The 25,110-nt window shown below is 32.4% G+C and overlaps 3 protein-coding genes across 4 annotated transcripts; 2 read left to right on the forward strand and 1 right to left on the reverse strand.

The window, feature by feature from the left end:
• Positions 1-8,094: 8,094 nt before the first annotated feature.
• LOC142609176 (zinc finger protein CONSTANS-LIKE 14-like) lies at positions 8,095-11,620 on the forward strand. Its single transcript, XM_075780793.1, has 3 exons — positions 8,095-9,013; positions 10,660-10,863; positions 11,411-11,620. The coding sequence occupies exons 1-3, from the start codon at positions 8,198-8,200 to the stop codon at positions 11,468-11,470; spliced, it is 1,080 nt and encodes a 359-aa protein (XP_075636908.1). The 5' UTR covers positions 8,095-8,197; the 3' UTR covers positions 11,471-11,620.
• Positions 11,621-16,313: 4,693 nt separating this feature from the next.
• On the forward strand, positions 16,314-20,410 carry LOC142605399 (uncharacterized). 2 transcript variants are annotated; one of them, XM_075776871.1, is made up of 12 exons: positions 16,314-16,448; positions 16,886-17,119; positions 17,390-17,464; positions 17,554-17,612; positions 17,702-17,837; positions 17,953-18,049; positions 18,144-18,210; positions 18,744-18,842; positions 19,096-19,191; positions 19,297-19,451; positions 19,885-19,986; positions 20,105-20,410. In XM_075776871.1, the coding sequence occupies exons 2-12, from the start codon at positions 16,921-16,923 to the stop codon at positions 20,271-20,273; spliced, it is 1,254 nt and encodes a 417-aa protein (XP_075632986.1). In that variant the 5' UTR covers positions 16,314-16,448; positions 16,886-16,920; the 3' UTR covers positions 20,274-20,410. The 2 variants fall into 2 exon arrangements, with proteins under 2 accessions (XP_075632986.1, XP_075632981.1); XM_075776866.1 differs by lacking the exon at positions 16,314-16,448 and having other exon boundaries at positions 16,509-17,119.
• Positions 20,411-20,800: 390 nt separating this feature from the next.
• Positions 20,801-21,894, reverse strand: LOC142642683 (CASP-like protein 1F2). The gene is made up of 3 exons (XM_075817098.1): positions 21,668-21,894; positions 21,418-21,541; positions 20,801-21,157 (listed from the first exon to the last, which is right to left on the reverse strand). Exons 1-3 carry the CDS (start codon positions 21,892-21,894, stop codon positions 20,933-20,935), a joined length of 576 nt encoding a protein of 191 aa, XP_075673213.1. The 3' UTR covers positions 20,801-20,932.
• Positions 21,895-25,110: the final 3,216 nt, after the last annotated feature.

The raw sequence follows: 25,110 nt of genomic DNA on the forward strand, positions 1-25,110 counted from the left end.
TGGTGTGTGTGTGTGTGTGTATATATATAAAATAGCGGTAAACCCGAAACGGTACACCGGTATTGACCGGCATCCGAAATATATCGTACCGGTGGCCAAACCGGTACAATCTCCGATACGGTATTGACTTCCTTGATTAGGAGGGATAGATAAGACTTTGTGACTGTGAATTAGAAAACACAACACTAAAAAACATATTAAAAAATAATAATCAACCTAGATTAGAGTCAGAAGAAAGAACAAAAATCCACCAAAATAAAGTAAAAAAAAAATAGAGAGAAAGTGTACTAACATTTTTTATGTGAAAAAAAATATGAATTGAATGAGAGAAATTATACCAAATTTATACAAATTAATATGGGAAGAAGAACGGTTAAAATTTAAGAATGAAAGAAGTGTAACAATAAAGTAGATAGTAGTAAAGAGATAAAAAAGCAAAGAGAGAATGAAAAAGTTGAAGAAGATGTAACAATAGGTGTAGATTAATAAGGAGAAGAAGATTTTTTATTTATAATTAAATTTTTTTAAGAAATAAGGAGAAAAAAGGTTTAAAAAGAGAAAAGAAAATGTTGAAAATAAGTGGATAACATGCCACAATGATAGAGACGCAAAATTTATTACTATGCCTCCATTTTTATATATTAAATAATATATAGATTAAATAATATATAAATATAGGTTATAGATAGATTGATTTTTACTATCAAAGTCCTCTTAATTCAGGCCCATCCAAATCAAGTCATTCTCAACCCGCCTAGTAGTCTAGTACAAAATAAAAGGCAAACCTTTCTTCTTTTTCTTTTTTCAAAACAAAAAGTATACTACTTGAAATCTTATTAAAATTCAATTATCTAATTATAAGTATTAAAATTCAATTATAATCACATGTTCGGACCAAATTGTGATAACTACACTGGGGTGCTTTGCTTTTATGGCAAAGAAAAGAAATGGAAGCGGACTGTTTGATGGCTGTATAAGCTCAATAGCACGGGAGTACAGGACAGACTCGCAAAGACACTGTCTTGAAGGCTATTGTACATGGTTATTGCAAAATAATTTTTTTGTTGAGCACGAAGGAAATGCAACAAGTCTGCAAAAGAAAGAATAAAATTCCAAGGCCCGGGTTATCTTTTTTGTAGGACATTCATACATCCATAGATCGAGGCTAAGGTTGTTCTTCTGTCAAGTGCAAAGACAATTCTACAAGAAGTGTGAGTTTGGAAACAATGGCCTCCAAGTCCTATATGAATGTTCCTTCATGTCTTGCTTGGGTTTCTCTCTTCTGTACCAAAAAATCACAAAATAGTCAACCATACTAGTTAACCTAGTAAATAACATATAAGTTTCTAGTGATTTGAGTTTCTCATATATATATGTATACACACACACACATATGTATGTATATTTCTACTACTTCCCTAGGCTTAACTGCATAGCCTAGCCCCCTTCATACTTCATCTAATACAAACCTTGCATACATGCGCAGAACAATGTTTATCTCAAATATCAAATGCTTGTAAGTAGGGAAGAAGAGGAAGCCTAACATGACAAAAAAGAACCTGTTAGTTTAGCCAAGGAGACCTGCCTGGAAACCAATGAAGGATTCTAGTCTATGTCAAACACTTGAAATCTCTCAGAGGAACTAGGCAAGTCATCCTTGGCTACCAAACAAGACTCTTATCTTCATGTAAGACCTCCCTTCTTCTTAACAATCTCCATTTTCCGGGGCAAATAATAGTGTAGAAAGCTAAACTGGGGGAAGGAAGAGAAAGTCTAACATGAAAGAGAAAAACTTGTCAGTTAACCAAGGAATGACCTGCGTGAGAACAAAACAAGGTTTGTAGGCAATGCCAAACAGTTGAACCTCTATAAAGTAGCAGGCAAGTCATCCTTGGCTATCAAACAAAACTCTTATCTTCATGTTAGACCTCCCTTCTTCTTAACAATCTCCATTTTACGGGACAAATAATAGTGTAGGAAGCTAAATTGAGGGAAGAAAGAGAAAGTCTAAAATGAAAGAGAAGAGCTTGTCAGTTAACCAAGGCGTGACCTACGTGAGAACAAAACAAGGTTTGTAGGCAATGCCAAACAGTTGAACCTCTTCAAAGTAGCAGGCAAGTCATCCTTGGCTATCAAACAAGACTTATCTTCATGTTAGACCTCACTTCCTCTCAAATGTTCTTGCTCTAATTTGAAGTTCTGGAGTTTCAATTTATAGGCAATGAAAGAAGAGAAGATTAGATTCGAATCAATATTCAAAATTAGCTAGTACCTCACCAAGTGCATTATCTTTGCATATCGTCCTCTCGTCAAGTGCAATATTTGGCAGCCCTGACAGAATATATTCCTTTTAATTGAGGGGAGCCAAATTAATGTATTACTTTCATGTAGCTCATCCATGAGGAAAGAATTATCACTGGAAGAAACCTCATGCATTGATATGGTATTTAGTCACAGCTAGGGCTTCTTGATCATGCCACTTGTTGTGAATATGTACCTAATTACACTGACCTTAAATTCCTTCAAAGGATGTACAACGCGAAAAGAATCAAGATCCTCAATAAATCTTAGAAAACTCTACTACGTCGAGTTCTTTTAATCCTATTTCTTCTTTTAAGATATATATTCTATTAACATAATCTCTCAAAACAATAGTTTTTTAGAACTACTCCAAATATGTAATGTTAACATGAAGTAGACGGCGTTTCTAGAGTTAGGAAAAAATAATAAATAAAGAAGAGATCGAGATAGAAATGGGTAAGAGGGGCATGAAAACAAATTAACCAAATCACATTTGATTAACGCTTTTATTCAAAATTCTTTCCCTAAAACACCATAGCTTAATTTTCTTGTGGTTGATCAAAGAACATGTTTAAATCAAGATCCTCTATAAATTTTTATGGACAATTTAAAGAATTGACTTGTAGAAGATGATGAAGAAACTGTAAAAGTTGGGAAAATTTTTTTGGATGACCTAGAGAGATGGAATTTGGCAGTAGAGATTCTAAGGTTTTTGCCTCTTTGGAAACGTTAGCATCAGGCTAAGGTGGTCCAAAATTTTTTGTTTTGTTTGCACTATTATTTTTAAAAGTTTTGTTAGTGGAATGATGACGTGGCATAATCTAAACAGTTTATTTGAAAAGAAAATTTTAGATTAAAAAAACTCTATGTAGTCGAGTACGAAATATCCTAAGAACTCTAAAAAATCTTAATCATTTTTTATAAGTAAGAAAAGAAAAGCATATTAATTCACAAAAAAAGTGAAGGTTTTAATGGCTTAAATCTTGTTAATCTATTTTCAATTTGCGGAATATATACTTCGCAAAATTCCTCCAGATATGTTTAAATCTCAGCATCCTTTTCTCTAAAATATGTAATTTCCAATAACAGTAATATGTATTACTGACTTTATTGCACAAATATAACATGTGTCAATGTACTTCGGGATCACAATCCACATCTTAAACCATTTGATTGGCTATTGAAAGTAATAATTACAAAGAAAAGGAATAAGAAAAAGAAAAAGAAAAAGAAAACTTTGTTGATAAAGATGAAATAAGTGTAGAAAAAATTAATTCTTAACACTATAACTTTTACCATTCATGTATAGCCATTAGCCAAGCATGCAAAAAATTTGAGCTAGCCCGACTTCGAGCATTTTTCATGATGTATGTCAGTACTATGTCTTATCTCTTTTGCTCATGTATTGTGTATGGGCCTCTCTGACCTACCTCTCTCTCTCTCTTTTTTTTTTTTTTTTTTTTTTTTTTTATTTGATTATAGAAACCATGCAACTTACAAGGTCAAAAGTACTACCCCTTTATATTCTTTTGAGAACATGATTCTAATGGCAACACATCTATCCAATTGGATGCTTCCACCTGAAAGACAAATGTCAATGCGTTGGCCACTAATCTTAAGGTTTTTGTTCTGATTGACTTTGTCTTTTTACTTTTAGGCTCTCACATCATGCATTCAAGGATGTTTTTCTTTTCCCCATAAGTAAATTCTTGTACTGTTATTTTCCCGGTTACTTTTGAAAGTCCTTTTCATTCAACTATATAACAGCATTGACCAAAATGTAACACAAAACGTGTTATTTAAAATAAAAAAAAGATAATTGAATTCAATCATGTGAGACATTGGTTTATGTAGTCACATTGACTATACTTAAGTTTTTTCCTCATGCAAATTCTTTGTAATTATAACGCACATATTAGTTGAAACAAAAGGTAAAATAATTGAAAATTTTCATAAGGTCATTGTAAAGGCTAGGATCTACTTAGTTTTTTTTTTTTTTTTTTGCTGAGAAAGTCTACTAAGTAAGTTGTCTAATCGATGTCCCACGCAAATCAAATATACGTTATTGGTTAATTTGAAATTTTTAATAAAAATTATTTTCGTGATTCATATATATATAATACTCATTATGTGTTATAATATTTGATAAATTTATTTCAATTATATTACATGTCATTAATTATGTTTAGAAAATTAATTTCAATTATATATTATGTATTACTAAAATTAATTAAAAATTATAATTTCAATTAGTTTTGCCCTAACTTACTCTCTCTCCCTTTTTTTTTTTACCGTAAAAGTTAAGGGAACTACGTTCTTGAAGGTTTGAACATGCACACTCTCTGTTGGAGAAAGACAAACATACCATTCAAACTACAACGTTCAATGGTCTCTAAGTAAATTCGAGGTGGATTTCTTGTAAAGATGTGGCTCATACTAATTGCTTAGAATTGGTGCTTTTTATAAATATTGGAAAGGAAAGTTCCATTCAAACTAAGACCATTTTGGTTTGAAGCAATGTGGTTCACTCATCCTAATTTCTCCAGAAGTGATGTAGCAAGCTTGGATAGTGGAGGTGACAAGCTCCAATGTATTTTGATTGATGTACAAACGGCAAGAAGTTAGAGCTAAATTTGTAGTTTAAAATAAAGATGTCTTTAGGTTGGTAGATTAAATAATATATATTTAAAAAGAAAGTAGAACTAAAATTTATTCAAGAGTAGAATCTAAGGTTTGAATAGAATGTATGTCCTTAAAAGACAAGGGGAAAATGGGCTTTCAACTTTTTTTTTTTTTTTTTTAATATCTAGTACAATGTCCTTGTTTTGAAACTATTTAACAAAATGCCCCTATTTTTGAAACTTGATTACAACAAAATTGAGTTATGTATAAAACTCGATATCCTCAAAATCGAGTTATATGTATATTTTTAAGTGAAACTCGACACTAGCAATGCTGAGTTTCACTTAAATTTTCAAAAAAAAAGTAAGTGGCAATATGCATAGAACTCAACATTACTAATGTTGAGTTCCACCTATAACTTAATTTTGTTAAAATCAAGTTTCAAAACAGGGACACAATGCTTAATAGTTTTAAAACAAAAACATTATGCTAGATATTTTTAAAAATAAGGGCAAAAGCCCCTTTTTCCCTAAAAAAACAATCAGTGAAAGAATAGCTTGATGAATTAGGGAAGAAATCATGTCAACTCAAAAACACTAGAAGGGATTGGATTTTTTATGGAAACGGGAATATGAGATATTTTCCAACTCTGGTGAAGAAAAAAAAGAGCATACAATAGCATTATACAACTTAGAAGGGAGGATAGGTACTAGATGGATAATTTGGACAAAATTGAATAGAGCTTTTTACAATTTTTCTCTATAAAGATATGCACTACTTTAAAGTGGAAAGTATTCTTCAACAACTAAATAAGATGCCTTTACCCAAACTCACAAGGGAGTAGGAATATAATTGACGGCAGATGGCGGCTCTAGGATTATTTTTTGAAGGGTTCAATGAAAAACATAAATTATATAATAATAAAAAATTAAAACAAAAAAGAACTTGAATATATTGACATCATAAAAAACAAAAACAAAAACAAAAACCGAAATATATAAAGTTTTTACAGTTACTTTCTATGATGCTTCATATTTTGAAATAGTTACATAATTTCTTCATTATCAATCCTATAAACTACATTTCTTTTAATATACACAGCTAAGCAATCATTCATCCATTGATCTCCCTTTTGATTGATTTATTTCAAATTTGTTAAAACCTAAATGGACTTTTTCTAAGGTTTAAGATTAACAAATTTCTACTTATGTTGTTGGACTTGCTAATTTTTTTTTCCCAGATTTTAGATTAAATTAGTTTGTTATTGGGCTTTTTATGTGTATAAAAAGGTCAAAATATTTGTTAAGAGGATCATATTCAAAATTATTTTAATTGGGCTTCAAAAATTCTAGAATCAAGGTGTTCAAAAATTATTTTAGGTGGGTCAAAACAATATATATATATATATATTAGTGTTTTTTTTTTGGGCTAGGGGGTTCACCCCTTGGGCTCCAAGTGGAGCGGCCCAATGATGGGCCAATTCTGATGTAGGAAATTGAAACAACATTATTCTTCCAAATGGGTTCTACAAAGGCTCTTGGACCAAATGGAATACTAGCTTATTTTAAACCTATTAGCTTGTGCAGTGCTTATTTTAAACCCATTTAAGCCATTCTTTTATTGTTTTGATTCGTAAAGTACACATGCACGGATTAGTTTATCGTTTTAAACCTATTATTGTGCAATGCTCCTTATAAAATGATTATCCAAAGTAATGGTTTAAAACTTCATAGGTTAAACCCTAGAGGGATAGCCTGATTACCTCCTTTCAAAATGCCTTTGTTTAAGGTAGTCTAATTACAAACAATATTATTATATTTCATGAGAGTTTTGACTTGTTGAGAAAAAAGACAAGAAAAAATAGTTTTAGAGGCACTTAAACTTTATATGAATAAGGCTTACAACAGAGTTAGTTGGAACTTCCTTAAGATTGCTTTGATTAAGATGGATTTTAGCAATTATATAGGTGGGTTGGATTATGGAGTGTCTCCACTATCTCTTATAGGTTCTCAATCAATAGAAGCCCTTCAAAATCCCTTTTCTCCTCAATTGATCCCTCTATTTCTTATGTGTAAATGCATTCTTATAAGTACAAATTTTGAATTAAAAGGATGATAGCTTACTGTTGTTGGCTATGCATTTAGTCCCAGACGCAAATATAGATCAAGCTCTCTCCATTTGTTTTAAAGTAAATTAATTTTTTATGATTCTAAAAGCTACGTTGTACCACCTCATTCAAAATTTCACTCAATCACAAATAAAAAATTATAACGGTTTTTTTAGTTAGGGTAAACTACGTATTTGGTCCCTATCCTATACACCATATTTTAATTTGATCCCTAATCTTTTAATTGTGTCAATTTAGTCCCTAACCTTTCTTTACCGTGTCAATTTAATCCTTACAGTTATCTTTTGGATGAAAATTAATGACATGTCTAATGGCCAAAATAAAAAATTAGCTTCTGTTAATGTGATAATAAACTAAAATTTTATTTTGGTTATTTGCTATGTAAACAATTTTCATCTAATATATAATGGCAAAGACTAAATTGACACAACATTAAAAAGTTAAGGACCAAATTGACACAATTGAAAGGTTAAGAACCAAATTCAAATATGGTGTAAAAATTAAGGACTAAATATGTAATATATTTCTTTATATTCAAAAGCTTTGAGCCCACATGCGCACAGATTTGGGTCCAGTACGAATAGTTGGCCTAGACTATTTCTTAGCAGACCCAACTCAAGTCCAGTCCAAGTTGTCCCATAACTTCTCATAATCTCTGACAATTACCGCAACAAACTCACAACTTTTATAACTTTTATGACAACTCTTTTAAGCAATAGTCCGTAATCAGTTGTTTCACTTTCATACGAGCACGTCACTTTTTCTCTATCGATCACAATTAATCACACGTAGAATTGTACCCAAAATTGTTGGTTTTTTTTTTTTTTTTTCTTGCGTTACTAGATTTTTTGCAAGAGAAGGCAGCACATGCTCTTAAAATATTTTTCCCCAAGTGGACCTCCACTTGTCACTGTCATAGCCTTCTCCGCAGTCCACATTACGTGTGCCACTGTTACCCCATGCTTATCATGTGCTCAATGCCATATCATCCAGTTCAAACCCATAGTCAGACTCAGTCCCTTAAAAAAAGAGAGGGAGACAAACCTACTTAACTCAATACTTCGGCTCTACTTTTTTCACCAATTTCACACTCTTTACTCTGGGCTCTACTTGTTTGTGCGTGTTTTTCTCAGTTTTTATACGTGGATGATGAGCAAGAGAGCCAAGAGTTATAATTCAGATATCACAGAGATGATGTTTCGTTGTGATTTTTGCAACTCAAAAGCGGCAGTGTTGTACTGCAGAGCTGACTCGGCGAAGCCCTGCTTGTTCTGTGATCAACAAGTCCACTCTGCCAATGCTTTGTCTCTCAAACACGTTCGCTCTCCAATTTGCGACAGTTGCAGAATCAAACCTGTCTCAGTTTGGTGCTCCATGGACAACCTCATGCTCTGCCAACACTGTGACTTGGACTCCCACAACAATTGCTCTGTCTCATCCCTCCACAACCGAGTTCCAGTTGAAGGGTTCTCGGGTCATCACACAGCAATTGAGCTGGCCTCTATATTTGGGATTGATCTGGAAGCTTACAATTTCGTGAATACAAATTCTGGGTCTTGTTTACACGAGCAAAATTTGGTGAATTCACATGAATTCATGGTCCCAAGTGATGATTCCTCTGTGTGGAAAGGACAGGGTTTGAGGTGTGGAAAGTGTAAGGACGAGGTGTATGAGCAACTGGGGGAGATGGGAAACAAAGATCGGATGAGAGTGGATGAAGATGGTGAAGAATTAAGCCCCAAGACACCTCCAAGTGAGTTCGCACATTCTCAGCAAGCGAATTTGGAGAGTTTTGAGTTGAAAATTTATGATGATGAATTGTTAAGGCAACAAAAGTCGCTTGCGTCTTTGCTCATGGTTCCATCGAATGTGGAAGCGAAAGAGAGTGATTATCTTGTTGCTGAAGGAGGTCTTTTGTGGGATTGTAATCCCACCTATGACTATGACTATGAGGCCAGCCAGGTTTGTAACTCGTGTATGAGGTACTGTCTTACGCGAGAAAGTGGTCGGCACATCCCGTAGACTATACTCTATTCTCTTTTAAGTTCTCGCATAAATGTATGTGTGTACACTCTATACATGAGTCCAGTACGACGAATAGTTGGTTGAGTGCGAATATATATATATATATATATATATATATATATATATATATATATGTTTCTCAACAAAAAAAAAAAAAAAAGTTCTCGCATAAATAATTTGGTCTTAACTTTATGGTTGCATGTCATTTCATATACTATACGCCAATCTTAATAATTGCAACTGTATTTCCAGTATGTTATACTTTTGTCTGAATGGCAACTTTTGGACATCCATGAGGTGTTCTTTGACCATATTCCATTAAAGTGTCTAACCACCAGTTCTGGCTAGTCATGTGGCTCTGGATGTTTGCTCCTGTGTGGTGTATGCTATTTATCTCTTAGATGGAATAAATAATTGTCTTCTAAAATTATGGGCTAGCAATTTAGTATTATATTACTAGAATTTTTTTTGTTAAAAAAAAATTACTCGAAACTTTTTTTTAATAGATACAATAACATTTTAACATGAATAATGTTAGACATACAAACTATTTACAAAAAATTTTACAAACTGTTGATATGGTGAGTTATTATTAGTAAATAAAAATGTAATATTAATGGTAGGTCTAGAAGAAAACTAATAAAGGGTTGGCCACATCAACATTTTATAAAAATACTGTAAAATAATTTATCTATAGCATTACTCTTTTAACGTATAGTATATGTTTCATGATGTAAGCTAGGTCCAAACCCCAAAACTCTTATTCAATAATAAAAAATCTTACTAGTTGAGCTAACTAGAACTTAAATATTACTAGAATTTAATAGTTTGGGATGTGACTTATATGTAGTAATGCTTCTTTTGAATATTTATGATGATATTACAAGTTTTATTATACAAATTTTATAAACTATCGTGTCTAATTTCGAATCATAATATAAAAAGTAGTAAAATAAATTTATTTATTATGTTGGTTACTGTGCATCAATCATGTACATTGTCGTGTCAATTTGTAAATTATATGTAGAAGTAGTAAAATTTGTAGTAACTTTAGTAATGTTTTATGATACATAATGTTCTTTTCTTTTGATGAAAAAAAAATATATATATATATATATATATTTGGGAGAAATTTTGGTGAAAATATTTAGTTACATGAAGAAGCGAACAATAGGTGACCAATTAATAGTTCATTTCCCCTCTTGTGCGAAGTTTTTCTCATAGGGAAAACAAATACCAAAATGTAATAGGCATGAATGTTAATTTGACTGTAGATTCACCAGGTTTGGTGACAATCTACTCAGTTTATCTGTTTGGTTCTTTTTTCTTTTCCTGTTTTTTAAATAATCAATTTGTTTGGTTCTTGGTCACTGTTTCAATTAGGGAAAGCCCATTACATTGCAAAATAATAACAAATGTTTGTATACCGTTCTGCCTTTTGATAATACTACAATTAATTATACTGCTTAAGGTTTGTTCTTACATACTCATTGACAACAACATATGATATGTATCCGTGAACGCACTAATTACTACAGACGCTGGACATATGCTATTGTTATTCCTCATTATTGCTCTTGCAGGCGTGGGATTTTCAGTTGAGAGAATCAAGACAGTGTGAAAAGCATGATCCACAAGCAGCAAAATACGGTGAAAACAATCCTGAATTTATGATCAAGAATTATGTCAATATTATCCAAGAATCTTCCTTGACAAAACCAAAGGTATCACAAGACCTATATGAGATGAATTGCTCCACAATATGTGAGGACTTCCTTTCAGAAAATGTAAGTCATTCTGACTGGTGTTAGATTTATTGATCAGAAAGTTTACTTTTGGAATGATGACCATACGAATCAAACTATGCATAGTTTTTTAGAATGTCACAAATAAGAACCTTCAGCTTACTAGTTGAACTACTAAAAGAGATGTCTTATGGAGAAGCTTAAACTATCACCTTAACCTCTAGTAAATTTTTTTTATTGTTGTCAAGCATTTGTATCAGAAACTGGTCTAATAAGGATTACATCATAAACAATATTGCATACATCGTGAATTTTGTTGCATCTGATATGTTCTATGTTTGGTTACCCTGCAATTACAGTTGTTAAATTATGACAGCAGAAGCTAGAGCTTAGTATGAATGAGCAGAATATCTATGTAATTCTATGGATTGTGACTTGATTTGAAAACTTTCAATTGGTTGATTATATTGTGGAAGCCATCTAATAGACGACGTGGAAGACAAACCTCTTTCAGCTAATATTGTGCCCATTCCAATAAATCTTCAAACTTTGTTTATTCTTTCTTGGGTTATTATTGGACAAACTGCAGAATCACTCGAATCCTCCCCTGTCAAACAATAAAACCTCAAAAGGAGAAAGCATCAACTAATCAAAAGTAGAATTATCACCAAAGTTCATGTTGACTGAACCCAAAACATGCAGTAGCACCGGCCATGTCCCGGCTAAGCAGCAACCTCTTCTGGCGAGCAGTGATAATGTGAATGGGGTAATTAAAAACTTTGATATGGAATTGCTGGCACAGAACAGAGGCCAAGCCATGTTGCGCTACAAGGAGAAAAAGAAAACTCGAAGGCATAGTTCTTATTTCCTTCTTGTCGTGTGTTTGTATATCTTGTTATGTCTCTAGCTCATTTGTTTGTCATTTAAAAATTGGATTAACTTCAACATTCATATCTGATATATAGTTTGATATAATGCAAAAAGGTATGATAAGTACATCCGATACGAGTCCAGGAAGGCCAGAGCTAATACCAGAAAGAGAGTAAAAGGTCGATTCGTGAAGGCAAGTGAAATTCTTGATCATGTTGAAATGTAATGCGAAAGCTTTGGAGAATTTCATCCCCAAATTCAGTCTGCAAATTATAAATATTTCCCACAAGGAATTTCCACTGCAGGAATTTCATTTAGATGGCATAATGTCTAAATTTCTATTATATTGTTTCATTTGTTAAGTCTGATTAATTCTGGCAGTTCGTAGGTTAAATTAATTGGAGTTGTTTTTATGTTAAAATACATGATTGACTTTGGAGAGAATCACATTATCTGTAAATTTTTCCTGCAAAAATGGCATTATTCTCCTACATCTATGAAAACAACTTTTTTATTTTCCTCTCTTTTTACCTAGGGGAATGGGATTAAAAAAATTAAATATTAGCTATATGTATCAGATTTTTAGGTGATTGATATTTGATACTAATATAGTCAGATTTTAACATATAATAGTATCAGCCCATCTGCCCATGAATCACATTTTCTTTCTTTTTTTGAAAATGAACTCTAAAATAGTTGTACGGGCGGCCTTTGAGTTATTACAGCGACCTATGTGGATTAGGCAGATAATTTAAGGAACTTGCAACTTGCAAGAGCGTGCAAATTGTTTCTTAAGTCTTATTTGAGTTATAAAATCAATACTTTGCCATAAAGTCTTAAAAGATTAAAGGTAACTTTGTAATTGATTGTCCATTTTGAGATTATTATTATTTCAAATTTCTACTATACTTCTACTGCTTTTGTATTGGAAAGTAGTACATTATTCTATCAATTCAGTGGGATACTTTTCTGAGTTTTCTCAAAATGCCCAAGTGTTCGTTATTACAAAAACCAACTGTATACACGTACTTAAACATGAATTCATGAATTTGATATGTATTCAATGAGATGCCAAATTAATTTCTTCTATTTAAATTGCTTTTGATATGATAACTTTAGAAAGTTTGGATAGTTTATAAAAGAGTTCCAAATTCCACATATACAATGGTTGTGACGGCAAAGCCTATTTTAACAGATTCACCAATATCATATTCAATTAATCACAAACTCACCTTCTAAAAAAAAAAAAATCACAAACTCGTGAAATGTACTATAATCTATACATTTCTTTTTATAAATTTTTTTAAAATAATATATTATATTTAGTCGTATTTAAAAGAAGAAGACTCACCAATTTTCTCTTCTGAGTTCCCTCATCTTTTTTTTCCCTCTTTCATGATTGCATATAAGCATCTCCTAATTATACTTATGGACACTCTACAAATGCAACAATTTATTCAGCTATTTTCTTGTCCATTTACTCTACATATGTATTTTTTCTATCTCAATTACTCTTCATATGCATGTTTAGGGTGTATTTGGTTGATTGATATTAATTGTTCCTTTTTTAAATGGATCATATTCTTTTAACTTCAACTAAACTTTCTAAATTTTTACTATGGTGCATTTCGAACTTTTCTTTATCTTAATGAGATTATCATGATAAACTTTCTAAATTTTAAAGTTTGTATGCAAGTAGCAGAATAGGACCAAAGGCTCATTTTGTAAAAGTACTAGGCTCGACTTCCCTTTCTCACAAAAGCCCAGACCAGTGGTTGTCCACTTGTGCTACAACACGTGTCTAGGGCATAATCCAGCAGAATAAAGGAAGCCTCTCAATGAGGATAAGTCAAAAAGTGATGGAATTGGTTAAAAACATGCGGTTGACGTGACACAATAAAAAGGAATCATTTTATTTATAAAATTTAATTTGAACTATGAAATAAATCTTGTGTATGTGTGCACAGGCTATCAGAGGGTTCATAGAGATTTTTGATAAGTCTAAGTATCCGTTTGGATATAAATTATTGTTACGTTTTTGCGTTTTGCGTTTGCTCTTTTTTTTTTTTTTTTTTCGTTTCTGCTGCGGAAGGGGGACAAAATGCGCACGGTACACGCATTGTGTGCGTACTGTGCATGTACTATGCGCATACTGTTCACGTACTTTTTCAGCAATTTTGTATTAAAAATGGATTCCGGAGTATTATTCTCACATTTACAAATTAATTTGCTACAGTGTTTTCAGTTTTCAGGAATAAGTTTTATCCAAACGGACCCTAAGTAATTACATAGAAAATCTCTCAGGGATTGCCTTAAAGTGCTGATTAAAGGTTTCCAATTAAAAACCTCATGGATCTCAAGAGGTATTAAGAACAACACTAAACTAACCTCTTTGAATTAATGAATCCATTTCAAATGGAATTTTATTTTCCCTAAATGTTTTTTAGTATGCTGGCCATGGTTTGGTTTGAATAATTGTATTTATGGGTATCTTAATTTGGCCTATATATTATATTTAAACTGTATATGGAAGCAACACACTAAAGCCAAAAGGCTAACTTAGCCCAAAAACTGTGTTACTCCAAAGCCGAGGTCTTAGAACTGAAAGCCTTCTTGACAGGTTTATCATGACAACCAAAGAAAAAGAAACCATTGGTACAATTGCCTGATTTTGCCAAGTTTATTTAAGAACGTAGGATATTGGAATTAATCCATGAACCAGCCTGTGTCTGTCCTTGGTAATATGATACATCTGGGAAGCTGGTTCTTTTTCTTGGTACCATAATGCATCTGGGAAGGTGGCAGATATATTGCGAACATTGGTGGGATTGATGGCAGATCCATAGACAGCCTCTGAAAATTGCTGCTTATTTATTAAGTTGACTGTGAACTTAGCCTTATATATCCTATGGTTTTCAAAAATCATAACACATACTAACATAAACTAAAAAGGCATAAAACGTCGTATGAGTTGTTCACTTCTCTTTCTAAACAAAAAAAAGGAACAATAAATCTTATAGGAGCCTCTGTATACAAAAGAGTTCTTCTATAGTCACAACTTTAACGTAAGGGCAAATTATAACTTACTCGATTTGATTGAAATTTAAGTTACTTATATATGGTTTGAAATTTAACATTTTATCCACATAAGGTTAGCTTACTAAGAGTTCCATAATGCATCTTTGTTAAAAATAAGGTTAAATATATAATTTTGTTCCACTTTTATATCTCACTCCTCCAAAAACACAAAAATACAAGATCAAATAAGATAAAAAAGAATCCAGCATAACACTTGCATCAACTGCAGGTAGGCAACTTAAATTTCAATCAAATCTCAGTGGATAAAGTGTCAAATTTCAAATCATAGGTAGACAACTTAAATTTCGGCCAAACTACAAGTGGGTATTAAGTAAGTTGTAATTTGCCCTTAACGTAAGTGATTGTGAATAACTGTCTATCACTTTTACATCATCCAACCACTTTTTCTTTACTATTCATAGTAACCACATTAGGGTATGACAAATGCATTATGATATATGGCAGATTGGTAGTATCTCTAGATAGTTTTTTCTTATCTACGTGACTACATCCATAGGATACTTGATATAAGAGTAAACTAGAAGAGTTAAATCTAAAATAGTGATTTGGAGGCAGATCTAGGGATGAGATTTTTATGGGAGAAATTGCAGGTCAGCCTACCCAGCACACGACACCAATTGTCAAAAGTTAAAGCACTCAAGCACAACAAAGAATATGGTTCTCATGCCTTAGTCCGAAAGCCACTTCCTCATTTACCAAGAAATAGCTAAGATTTTCAACAACAACAACAAAAAAAGCTAAGATTTTAGTACCAATGTGCTCAATGCCTCAATAGCTCATCCACATTTGACGCTACCCAAGTCTAAAGTCACCACAAATTTCACACAAAAACAGAAATCATGGTTATATAAATTAAAGTAGGTTTTGATTGATGTAAAAAATAAATAAAATTAGTGTCAATCTTTAGAATTATGGTTAAATAATTAAATTTATTATTTTTTAATAACTTGAACTTTTGAAACAGTTACTGATTTACCACCAATAATGATTTAACATGAAATTGATGTTGCAATAATCATAATTTTTCACCTTAATAAAAATGAAATTAAGGCTTCGTTTATTTTGTTGTAAATTTTTTTAACATTTTATCATTTTTATTTCATTGTAAAATTGATCAAATTTGAAAATGTTTTATGTTACCCATAAAATTAATTGTAAAATGTTATAAAATGTTTTATCTTAAAGAACTTAGTAAAATATTTTACAAAAACGCATAGGGTCTCTTCTCCTATCTGATGGCGGTGCAAACCCATCAACATAGTTTGTACTTAAAAATTTTACCTACCATATTAAACACTTTAAATTATTTTCATTAGATTTATCTATATATATATAATTAGTAAAATCCTATATATATATATATATATATATGCTTGACGCTGGATCAACTGAGCTGATACACTGAGTCCAGTTGAAATAAACAAACATTTTAACGACTTCTATACATATTTTTCTTATTGAAGTCCAAAAAGATTTCCACGGGCTCCTTTAACAACGCGGAGACTTCAGCGTCTCAGCCATGTGAGACATGTCTCGGTCCCTGAGCTTTCCTAGTCCTAGATTCTCTCTCTTTTTGACTCTGAGATGGCCATATTAACATGTCCATTGCACCCAGGAACCTTCATAGCTCTCCCACTCTTATCTTCTCTCTGTAACCAGTAAGTCATTTCAATCTTGTCTCTTCAGTTATATATTTCTTTATTTGCATACTATATGTTATGCTCAGTTGCTCTGATCTCTCTCTCTTGCACTTAAACTCATTTATCCAGTTGTACTAGTTTTCTATTGTTCTTTTTAGTACTGGGGTTGTATTATTTTTATTTTTTAAAATATTTAATATGAATCTACCTGTTTTTATTGTCCCTTCTGTTTCCACAACTACTAATGAAGGATTTTATTCAATCTTGTACCTTCTAATCCACATCCCAACTAACGTTTCCTTTCTTTATTCATTTCTCACCCACTTCACTAGAGCTGATTATTAGCATACTTCTCAGAATATGTGTTTGTTCCCATTTCTTCAAGTTCTTTTAGTCTCATTGTTTTGCTTGTAGGAGCTAAAAAATATAGAGTTGGATGATTGGTTTTTGTGTAGGATGTTATGCTTGAAACCAATTCCCACCAAGAAAAATGGGGTGCACTACTTCTATATATGCTGTTGGAAGGAAGAAGAAGAAGAGTGTCCCCGAAGTCGTGGTCTTTGTCCCATCAATGCGAATTCCAGTACAATCTGATCTTCAAAGGCCGCTTAGAGGGCTAATTCCAAAAGATCTTGCAGATAGGTTGTCTTGCCTTCGGAATCAGATTGTTTTGGTGGCAGAAGATACTGGTCTGGCCTTACAAATATATGTCTAGTATTGCTTAATTTCTGTTTATTCTTTTTGTTCTGTTTGGTTGCTGAGGAAATGTAGGAAACGAATAGGTACTAGAATATCATATTGGAGATGTTTTATTATGTTGGACCTAAGAATAAACACATTTGGCTTAGTTGGGATGAGCTTTTATATCTTAGAAATTCTTGTAGTTACAGTATTCTATCAGCAACCAAATGAATCGTGAATATAAAAGTGTCCTTACTGAGCAGAAATTGTACTTGCAGGTGGATCTGCAATAACTGAACTACTGCGAGCACTTGAGGAGTACTTGTGTGTTTTGATTGGACTCACTAAGAAAGGTATCATAATTCATAACTCATCTCTCTCTCTCTCTCTCTCTCTCTCTCTCCTAGAGTTTCAAATGGAAAATAACCAGCATATGTAACAGAATATGGAGTTGAGGGACTCATACAATTCAAATGGAAGAATTTGGAAGATGGACGACATGTAAGACAATCAGAAATTCATTCTTGAATTTAACATAATTTGCTTTGATTGTTCTAGTCTTGTAACTGGGATTTGAAATTTGATAACAGGAAACATGTATAGCAAACTCCTGGTTTGAAGTACTATCAGTTGTTCACCTAATGGCAATGCTGACTTTGTTGGAGGCTGACTCGTTGATGATCCCTAAGGACCATTCTGGTTCTGGTATAAGGGTTGTATCTTCAGGTTTATAATTATCCATATCGATTCCATGTTTTCCCTTCAATTCTTTGTGGAGCCAATTTCCATTAGATATTCTATATGTTGACTAATCAATAGTCATTTAAATGCCTACAACTAGATTGCAAGAGGGATGCTATTGATTTGTTACTTAAGGCAGCAGCGTATCTGGAGTTTTGTGTCCGGGATGTTCTGGTTCATATACCACCAGATATCAAGTATGTTAACATATTCCAGAGCTTTGGACTCCTTTATGCAGCTCTTACATTAAATTTTATAGGAGTAATTAACGAATTATATGCATATACCCAGGAAAAGGTTGCCAACAGATTTACAAGATGGTGTACTGGAGGCTATTTCTATTCAAGCACTAGGCCAGGTATTCATCACTCAAGGTCTTCAATTTTTTTTGTCCTTTGATTTTTATTACTCAGACTCTCCAGAATCACAGATATCTGGGGTGCATCACTTTTCAATTTTCTGGAGTCACCGCTGTGATGTCAGCTATTATGTGTTATTATACGCATAATTGCACATTAAAAGCAAAAACCTTTAGACAAACACTGACAAACAAAATCCCCTACTTAACAGGGAAAAAAAAAAGACATTTCCTTTCATTTTACATCAAAGCATACGAAATGTTTGTGTGTACGGAATTGAACAGGTACTGAAAATGCCAGGAATATTTGAAATTGCCAAGCACAAAACACCAACATGCACACAGAACACTTAGAATTTAACTTACCCCCCAAAAATATTGACTGCTGTCCAAAAGAAAAAACAGAACAACACATTATTTATCTAATTTTACTTCTGATTATTTATGGGTAATTATTTAACTCGCATTTTAATTGTTATAGTCGAATCTGAGTTAAAAGACATCCTTGATAATGATTTTGATAACACATTCAGGGAACTGAAATTCAGCTTGGTTTAGCTGTTGAATGTCAAAAGGCCACTTTATCAGTGAAGAGGAGGTTGGCATGTGAAGAGCTGAGCTATTTTAGTCAGGTCTGTGTATTCTCATCTTTCATAAGCAAAAAGCTGAACTCAACATCAAGCTCTTAAACTATGCTTATTATCTGCATGAACTATATTTCGAGAACCCTGTTTAATAAAGAGTTCATTTCAATGTGATGAGCCTAATAGATCCGAATAACCTTTCAAGTGGCCTTAATTTTGTTTAGTGTAGTTTTCTTGAAAAATATTTGCTTGTTTGTGTATTCCTCACATGGTTTAGTGTACTTCTCCTATGTTTGATCAGGCTTATCACCGCTTGTCAGAATGTGGCATGGACACCAATAATGGGTATGGAAAGAAGCTTCTTTGGTTCATCAAATGGAAATTCCTTGAAGCAAAGGTTTTCAATGCTATCAATATCAAACTCTCATTATAATTTGTTCTCCTGGCCATGTTCAGTAAATGTTTTCTATCTGATTCTAACTATTCTATATTATATCATCAGGCTGCAGCTTACTACTACCATGGTCTAATCCTTGACAAGGGTAATGAACCATCATGTCATGTTAGTGCTGTGTGTTGTTTTCTCGCTGCTGAAGAAATTTTGTCAGAGTGCAAGAAGGCCTGCTTGAGCTTTTGCCTTGCAACTCCTGTCACCAGGTTGGTTTTGATTAGTACTGTAATGTATAGGTTATTATCTATGTACTCAAGTTACCATTTAAGAAAGGCCAAAATACATTGTCGGTCCCTAAACTTTAGCCCATGACTGATTTTAGTCCTTGAATTTTAAAGTAATTGCTTTTAGTCTCTAATAAACTTGAAGTGATCGCTATTAGTCCCTAAAACTTAAAGCGACCACTTTTAGTCCCAAATGCGTCTAATGGAGTGGGGAAATGTTAGGTTATAGTTTGGCTACACTATTTAAGGGACTAAACGTAATCACTTTAAATTTTATGGATTAAAATGGATTGTAGGCTAAAGTTTAGGGATTAATGGTGTACTTTCCCCTCTAAGAAACTTTTTTTTTTTTTGGCTCACAATTTTGTTTTTACTTTTTTCTTTTTGCTCACATTTTGTTTTTCCTTTTGGCAAGGGCTCCTCCGCTCTGGGGATCAATGAAGCATTTACAACAGAAAATTCCTGAGGTTGCATCAAGGAAGTCTCAGATGTATGGCTATCTCTTAGAACAAGAAAAGTAAGGGTTTTCCAAAGCAATCCTCATCTAAGTTTCTTTGATTTCCTCTCCTGATTACTATTACCTAAAAGATGAATATCGAAATTTTATGCAAAATTTTAAATTGGCAATGATGCAGGGCTCTCCAAGCATTGCCTGACCTACCAGATTTCCAATTGTCATTAAGACCCGATGACTATCAACTGCCTGAAATTGATCCAGCATGGGATAGTGAAAAATGGGAAATTCAGGGCCAGCCTCTAAAAGAACACCTCAAGGATAGTGAAGATGAAATTGAAACTGAATGAACGCTTACATGACCTCTTCTCATTTATAGTAGTTGGATGCCAAATTTGCCAACTAGACTTCCTTACATTTTTATAAAAGCTAATATAATCACTACAGAACAGAAACAAGTTATGAATGTTTGTATCTTACTATGTTCTCTCTCTCTCTCTCTCTCTCTCTCTCTCCTTCCGAACTCCATTTTACTGCTATTTAATCTCAGTGGCACGTGACATAGACGTTCAATGTCCACATCTTGGTAATTGTTTAATTGTTCATTAACAGTTCAACACCATCAATATGACACCTTGTACAGTTAATCTATAACCAAGACCAAGAGGGCAGTTTTCATTCTATTTTAGTGCTTTCCTTCATTATAACACCCTAGATTAATACTAAATATACCACATCAAAATTTAATTTGAAAATGACCAGAGCCTTATAACTTAATTGGCACATTCTTGTACTTTTAACATAAACGTCCAGGTCAAACAAAATGAATTTGAAAGTGGCCAACTCAAAATCAAATGCAGCTTCACATAAGAAGAGATTATTAAGGAGCAGAAGCAGAAAACCCCAACATTATAATCTTTCTTTTGTTAAAAACAAAACAAAACTTCCCTACATTATGATGTAGCCCCAACTGGGTGTTTTCAAGTAATCGTTATGTTCTTTGGTGATTTCACTCAGTAGCTCGAGACCTGAGCTTGGTGGCAGAAACAATTGTAAGAGTCAAGTATGCAAAGAAAGCCAGATAAGAGAAAACCATAGATACCACAGTTCTGTTGCAAAACTTGCTCACTCGGTCACACACGGATCCCCAACCTATCTGGACTTCTCCATAACGACCAATGTAACCAACTGCAGTTGCCGCGGCACATCCAGATATCGTCAAAATCATCATCGCCTGTAATATAATTTTATATTCATAATTTAAATTAAAAATATATATATACACACGGACACGAGCAATGCTAAAAATTATACAATACAATTAATTGTAAAAGGGAAAAAAATACAAAATAATGTGACATGGGATGGACTGTGTCACAGTGTTTACATGGTTCAAACGAAGCATTAAAATACTAGCATTAGAGAGTATAGTTGTTTTTTATTAGTATTATTATTATTTTATTTTTTCTTTTGAATCATTCAAATCTTGCTTACCATGTCATGCAAAAATAGGAAAAAATAGTTGGTGGGGTGTGACTCGGAGCGGTACTGAAGGTAAACAAAGATCAATGACAATGCAGAGAAGACACAAACCACTGCTTCAGCACCAACCAAGAATCTGTGAGAGAAACAAAAGTAATGGCTTCAACAGCTTTCTAAAATTTAGTAGATTAAAAACGAAAAGACTTAATTTTTTTTTCAAATGGGCATTTATAAAAAGGGTTATACTTGTATTAGTACATACTTTAAGGCAGATGAGTAGGAATAGCTGGCTTTGAATGTGAAACCAAACATCACGATGGATTGGGAGCTGGTGACCATTACAGATATTGCAATTACTATGAAAATAATGGTTAAGACTCTGAAAGTGGTTTGGAGAATCAAGAACTCTCTCTTTGATGAGCTTGTCAGGCCTAAAAAAGATTCCAGTTTCTGCATAAAGGAACTTTTCCCAATAATCTGGGAAGCCATGTGGGAAAAAAAAGGGGGGGGAGGGGGTCTTTTTGCAAACAGAAGAAAAGTTTCAAAACAAGGGCAATGAAACAGGTAGAAAAAAAAAATCAGAACTTTGTGAACAACTTTGAGGGAGAGAGAGAGAGAGAGAGAGAGAGAGAGAGAGATACATATATATATAGTATAGAGTATTAGTTATAGAGTGAGACAAAAGTTCGAGTTTGGGGGCACAGCACTTGTTTAAAAAGCAAAGAGAGTACCCATTTGCATTTGGCAGTTTTAAAAGTTGATAATTTGAGGTCCAATTCAAACCTTTGTGGCACTAGTGGTACACAGAAGTCATGGGTGATCATTGGTCCGATGCTAGCCTGGACTAGATATAGAACCCAAACCAAAAAATAAGACACATCTTATTATATTTATCCACCCAAAAAATAAAAAAAAGACTCAGACTGTCAGACACACCTGAAGAGGCAAAAATAAATAAAAATAAAAAATAAAAACAGTGAAAGGGGTTTACGGTTGTGATTCTAGTGATGGGTTGGATACTTGGATCGGGTAATCTGTAACTCCGCAGCCCACTCAATCTTGAATTGGATTGCACCATACAAGTTTGGCTAGCTAGGTTAGGCCTCGGTGATTGAGTAATTTTATTGAAAAGAAATTGCTAGAGTGGTTGCTTATACTTCTACACAACCTTTTTTAACTCCAAACGTCAAGAGCCAAAGTAGCCTATTGATTGCTCTTTTGCAATTTCAATCAAAAACCAACATATTTACTCCCTTAAGTAATAATAAACCGTGATTGCAATGTATTCCAATTAAAATGAAATTCTTGAAAAGTTAGGTTACCTGATGGAAGTAAGTCTTAGATTACAAAGTAAATAGCTATTCTATACAACTTAAGGGTGATGCTGCTCTTATAAAAAATATAGTTCTTAGTAGTGTTGATTTGGTGATCCTTACTTCTTAGTAGGTTGTGCACCTTGTTTGCACATATATATATATATATATATATATATATATATATATATATATATATATATTTATTTTTTTTTTTTTTTTTTTTTTTTTTTTTTGAGAAAGATTGTTTGCACATATTGACATATCATATTATAATAATATAATTTATATGTAGGGCTTCTCGTTAATAAAATATTTTTCCAATGAAAATTAGAAATCATGTCTCTTTCTTGACAACTAAAACTTAGGTTATGTTTGGTAACAGTTTTTTTTTTTTTTTTTCAAAAACTTGTTTTTGGGAATATAAAAAAAAAATAAAACAATTTTCTTGTATTTTTTAAATCAAAAACATATTTGTTAGTTGAAATTAAAAATATAGTTTTTTAATAAAAAAAATAGAAAATATTAAAATATGTTGTTACTAAGATTGAACTCTATTGCTAATTCATTAAATGAGACAGATTCATTAAATTAAATGCGTGTTTTTATTGACTTTTGAAAATTAGAAACTGAAAACAATATTTTGTATGTTTTCAGTTTCTTTCACAAATTCAGTTTTGCAAACAGTTTTTGTTTTCTATTCATTTTAGGTTGCTAAACAAGTTTTTTAGTCTCAAAAATAGAAAATTGTTTCTGAAAACAAAAAATAAAGGGAAAAAACAATTACCAAACATGCCCTTAACTTTCTGATTATTCAATGAGTAAGGTTCCATATAGAATTTCTGTTTCATCGGTTTTTTATAAAAATAATGTCAATTATAAAGATGCAATAGGGTGATCAATGTGATTGTTAGCCACAATTTTTGACGTTTTTTGGAGGAATAGGAGTAGCCCACTAGCTAACTAAAAGATCTAAGATAAGTCTTGATCTTTTTTTTTTTTTTTTGTTACGTGAAAGAGTTTTCAGACAGCCCTCTCACGCAAACAAAAAAATAAAATAAAAAATATTTGATTGCGAAAATTATTATGAGTTTTTGAAAGATTGCCAAAAATATCAAATTCTAAAATAATGAGAATAAAACTATTGATATAAAGAAGCAGAAGTGAGAGACAATAAGAGAACAAATGAGCTACACAACTCGGCCTAATAACTTAGGTACATGGAAAATTCTTGACTATTATGAATTTGTGTACAATGAACCCTAAATAGGGAATATATATATATATATATATATCTCACTCGATCTCCCAACACACTTACCCAAGCGATTCTCATACAGAAATTTCACTAAGTAAAATCTAACATTAAACTAGTATAAGTGCTCTACAAATAGCAATTTTAGAGAATTCATAGATTTTCCTTATATTTTTCAACTCCTTTACTGAATATGAAAAGAACAACATATATATAGAATGAAGAGACATTCTTGAAGATATACCATTGAAAAGTCACTAATGAAGAGCGAGACACTCGAAATACAATTAACAACAATCACTAATGTTAAGGGTGGCAATTTATGTTCGGGGTCGGATTTGTATCATGTCGAACTATAAGTATTCGACTATATAAATTGACCCGAACCCGACTTGTTTAGTAAACGCGTCAAAAATCATCAACTTTAATATCACCTGTTTATTAAACATGTCAATCTTACACGACACGTTTAACCCGTTTAATTAACAAGTCATGTAAAGGTTAATACAAATGACTCATTTAATAACCTGTTTGATTAATAGGCCATACTTAATGAGAAAAACATATTATCAGTTCTCATATATTTTAAAATTAAAATACAATTACAACCATAAATATATTAATAAACGTATAATTACAACAAAAAAATTAAGCTATAATAATAAAAAATACTAATAATAACAAAAGCTAATACCTTTATAAGTTAATGGGTCAGATGGGTTAGTATGTTGAACACACACACAACCCGTTTATTAAACGAGTCAGCTATATATGTCGACTCAAATATGACCCAAACTTATTTAGTCTCAACCCATGACTTGTATATAAATGGATTAGTCACATCAAATTCGCGGGTCATGTTAGATATTGGTTCAATTTTTTAGGCTTACTGTCTACACAATTCTATAGAAAACTCAAAACCGAAGTTTCAAATGACTTTTGCTCCTTTGCTCAATCTTCACCCAAGCAAACCTCAAGCATAAAGTTCGCTTAAGCAAACTCTAAATATTATATCGTTATAATTTCTCTTTTAAGTCTCTACATTCAATATGGGATTACCACATATATTACAACCTAATGTACATCTATATCATATATTATATTATATAATAAAAATTGGAGCTAGAATTCATGGTT

This window comes from Castanea sativa, chromosome 1, assembly GCF_040712315.1.
Source record: "Castanea sativa cultivar Marrone di Chiusa Pesio chromosome 1, ASM4071231v1".
NCBI lineage: Eukaryota > Viridiplantae > Streptophyta > Magnoliopsida > Fagales > Fagaceae > Castanea > Castanea sativa.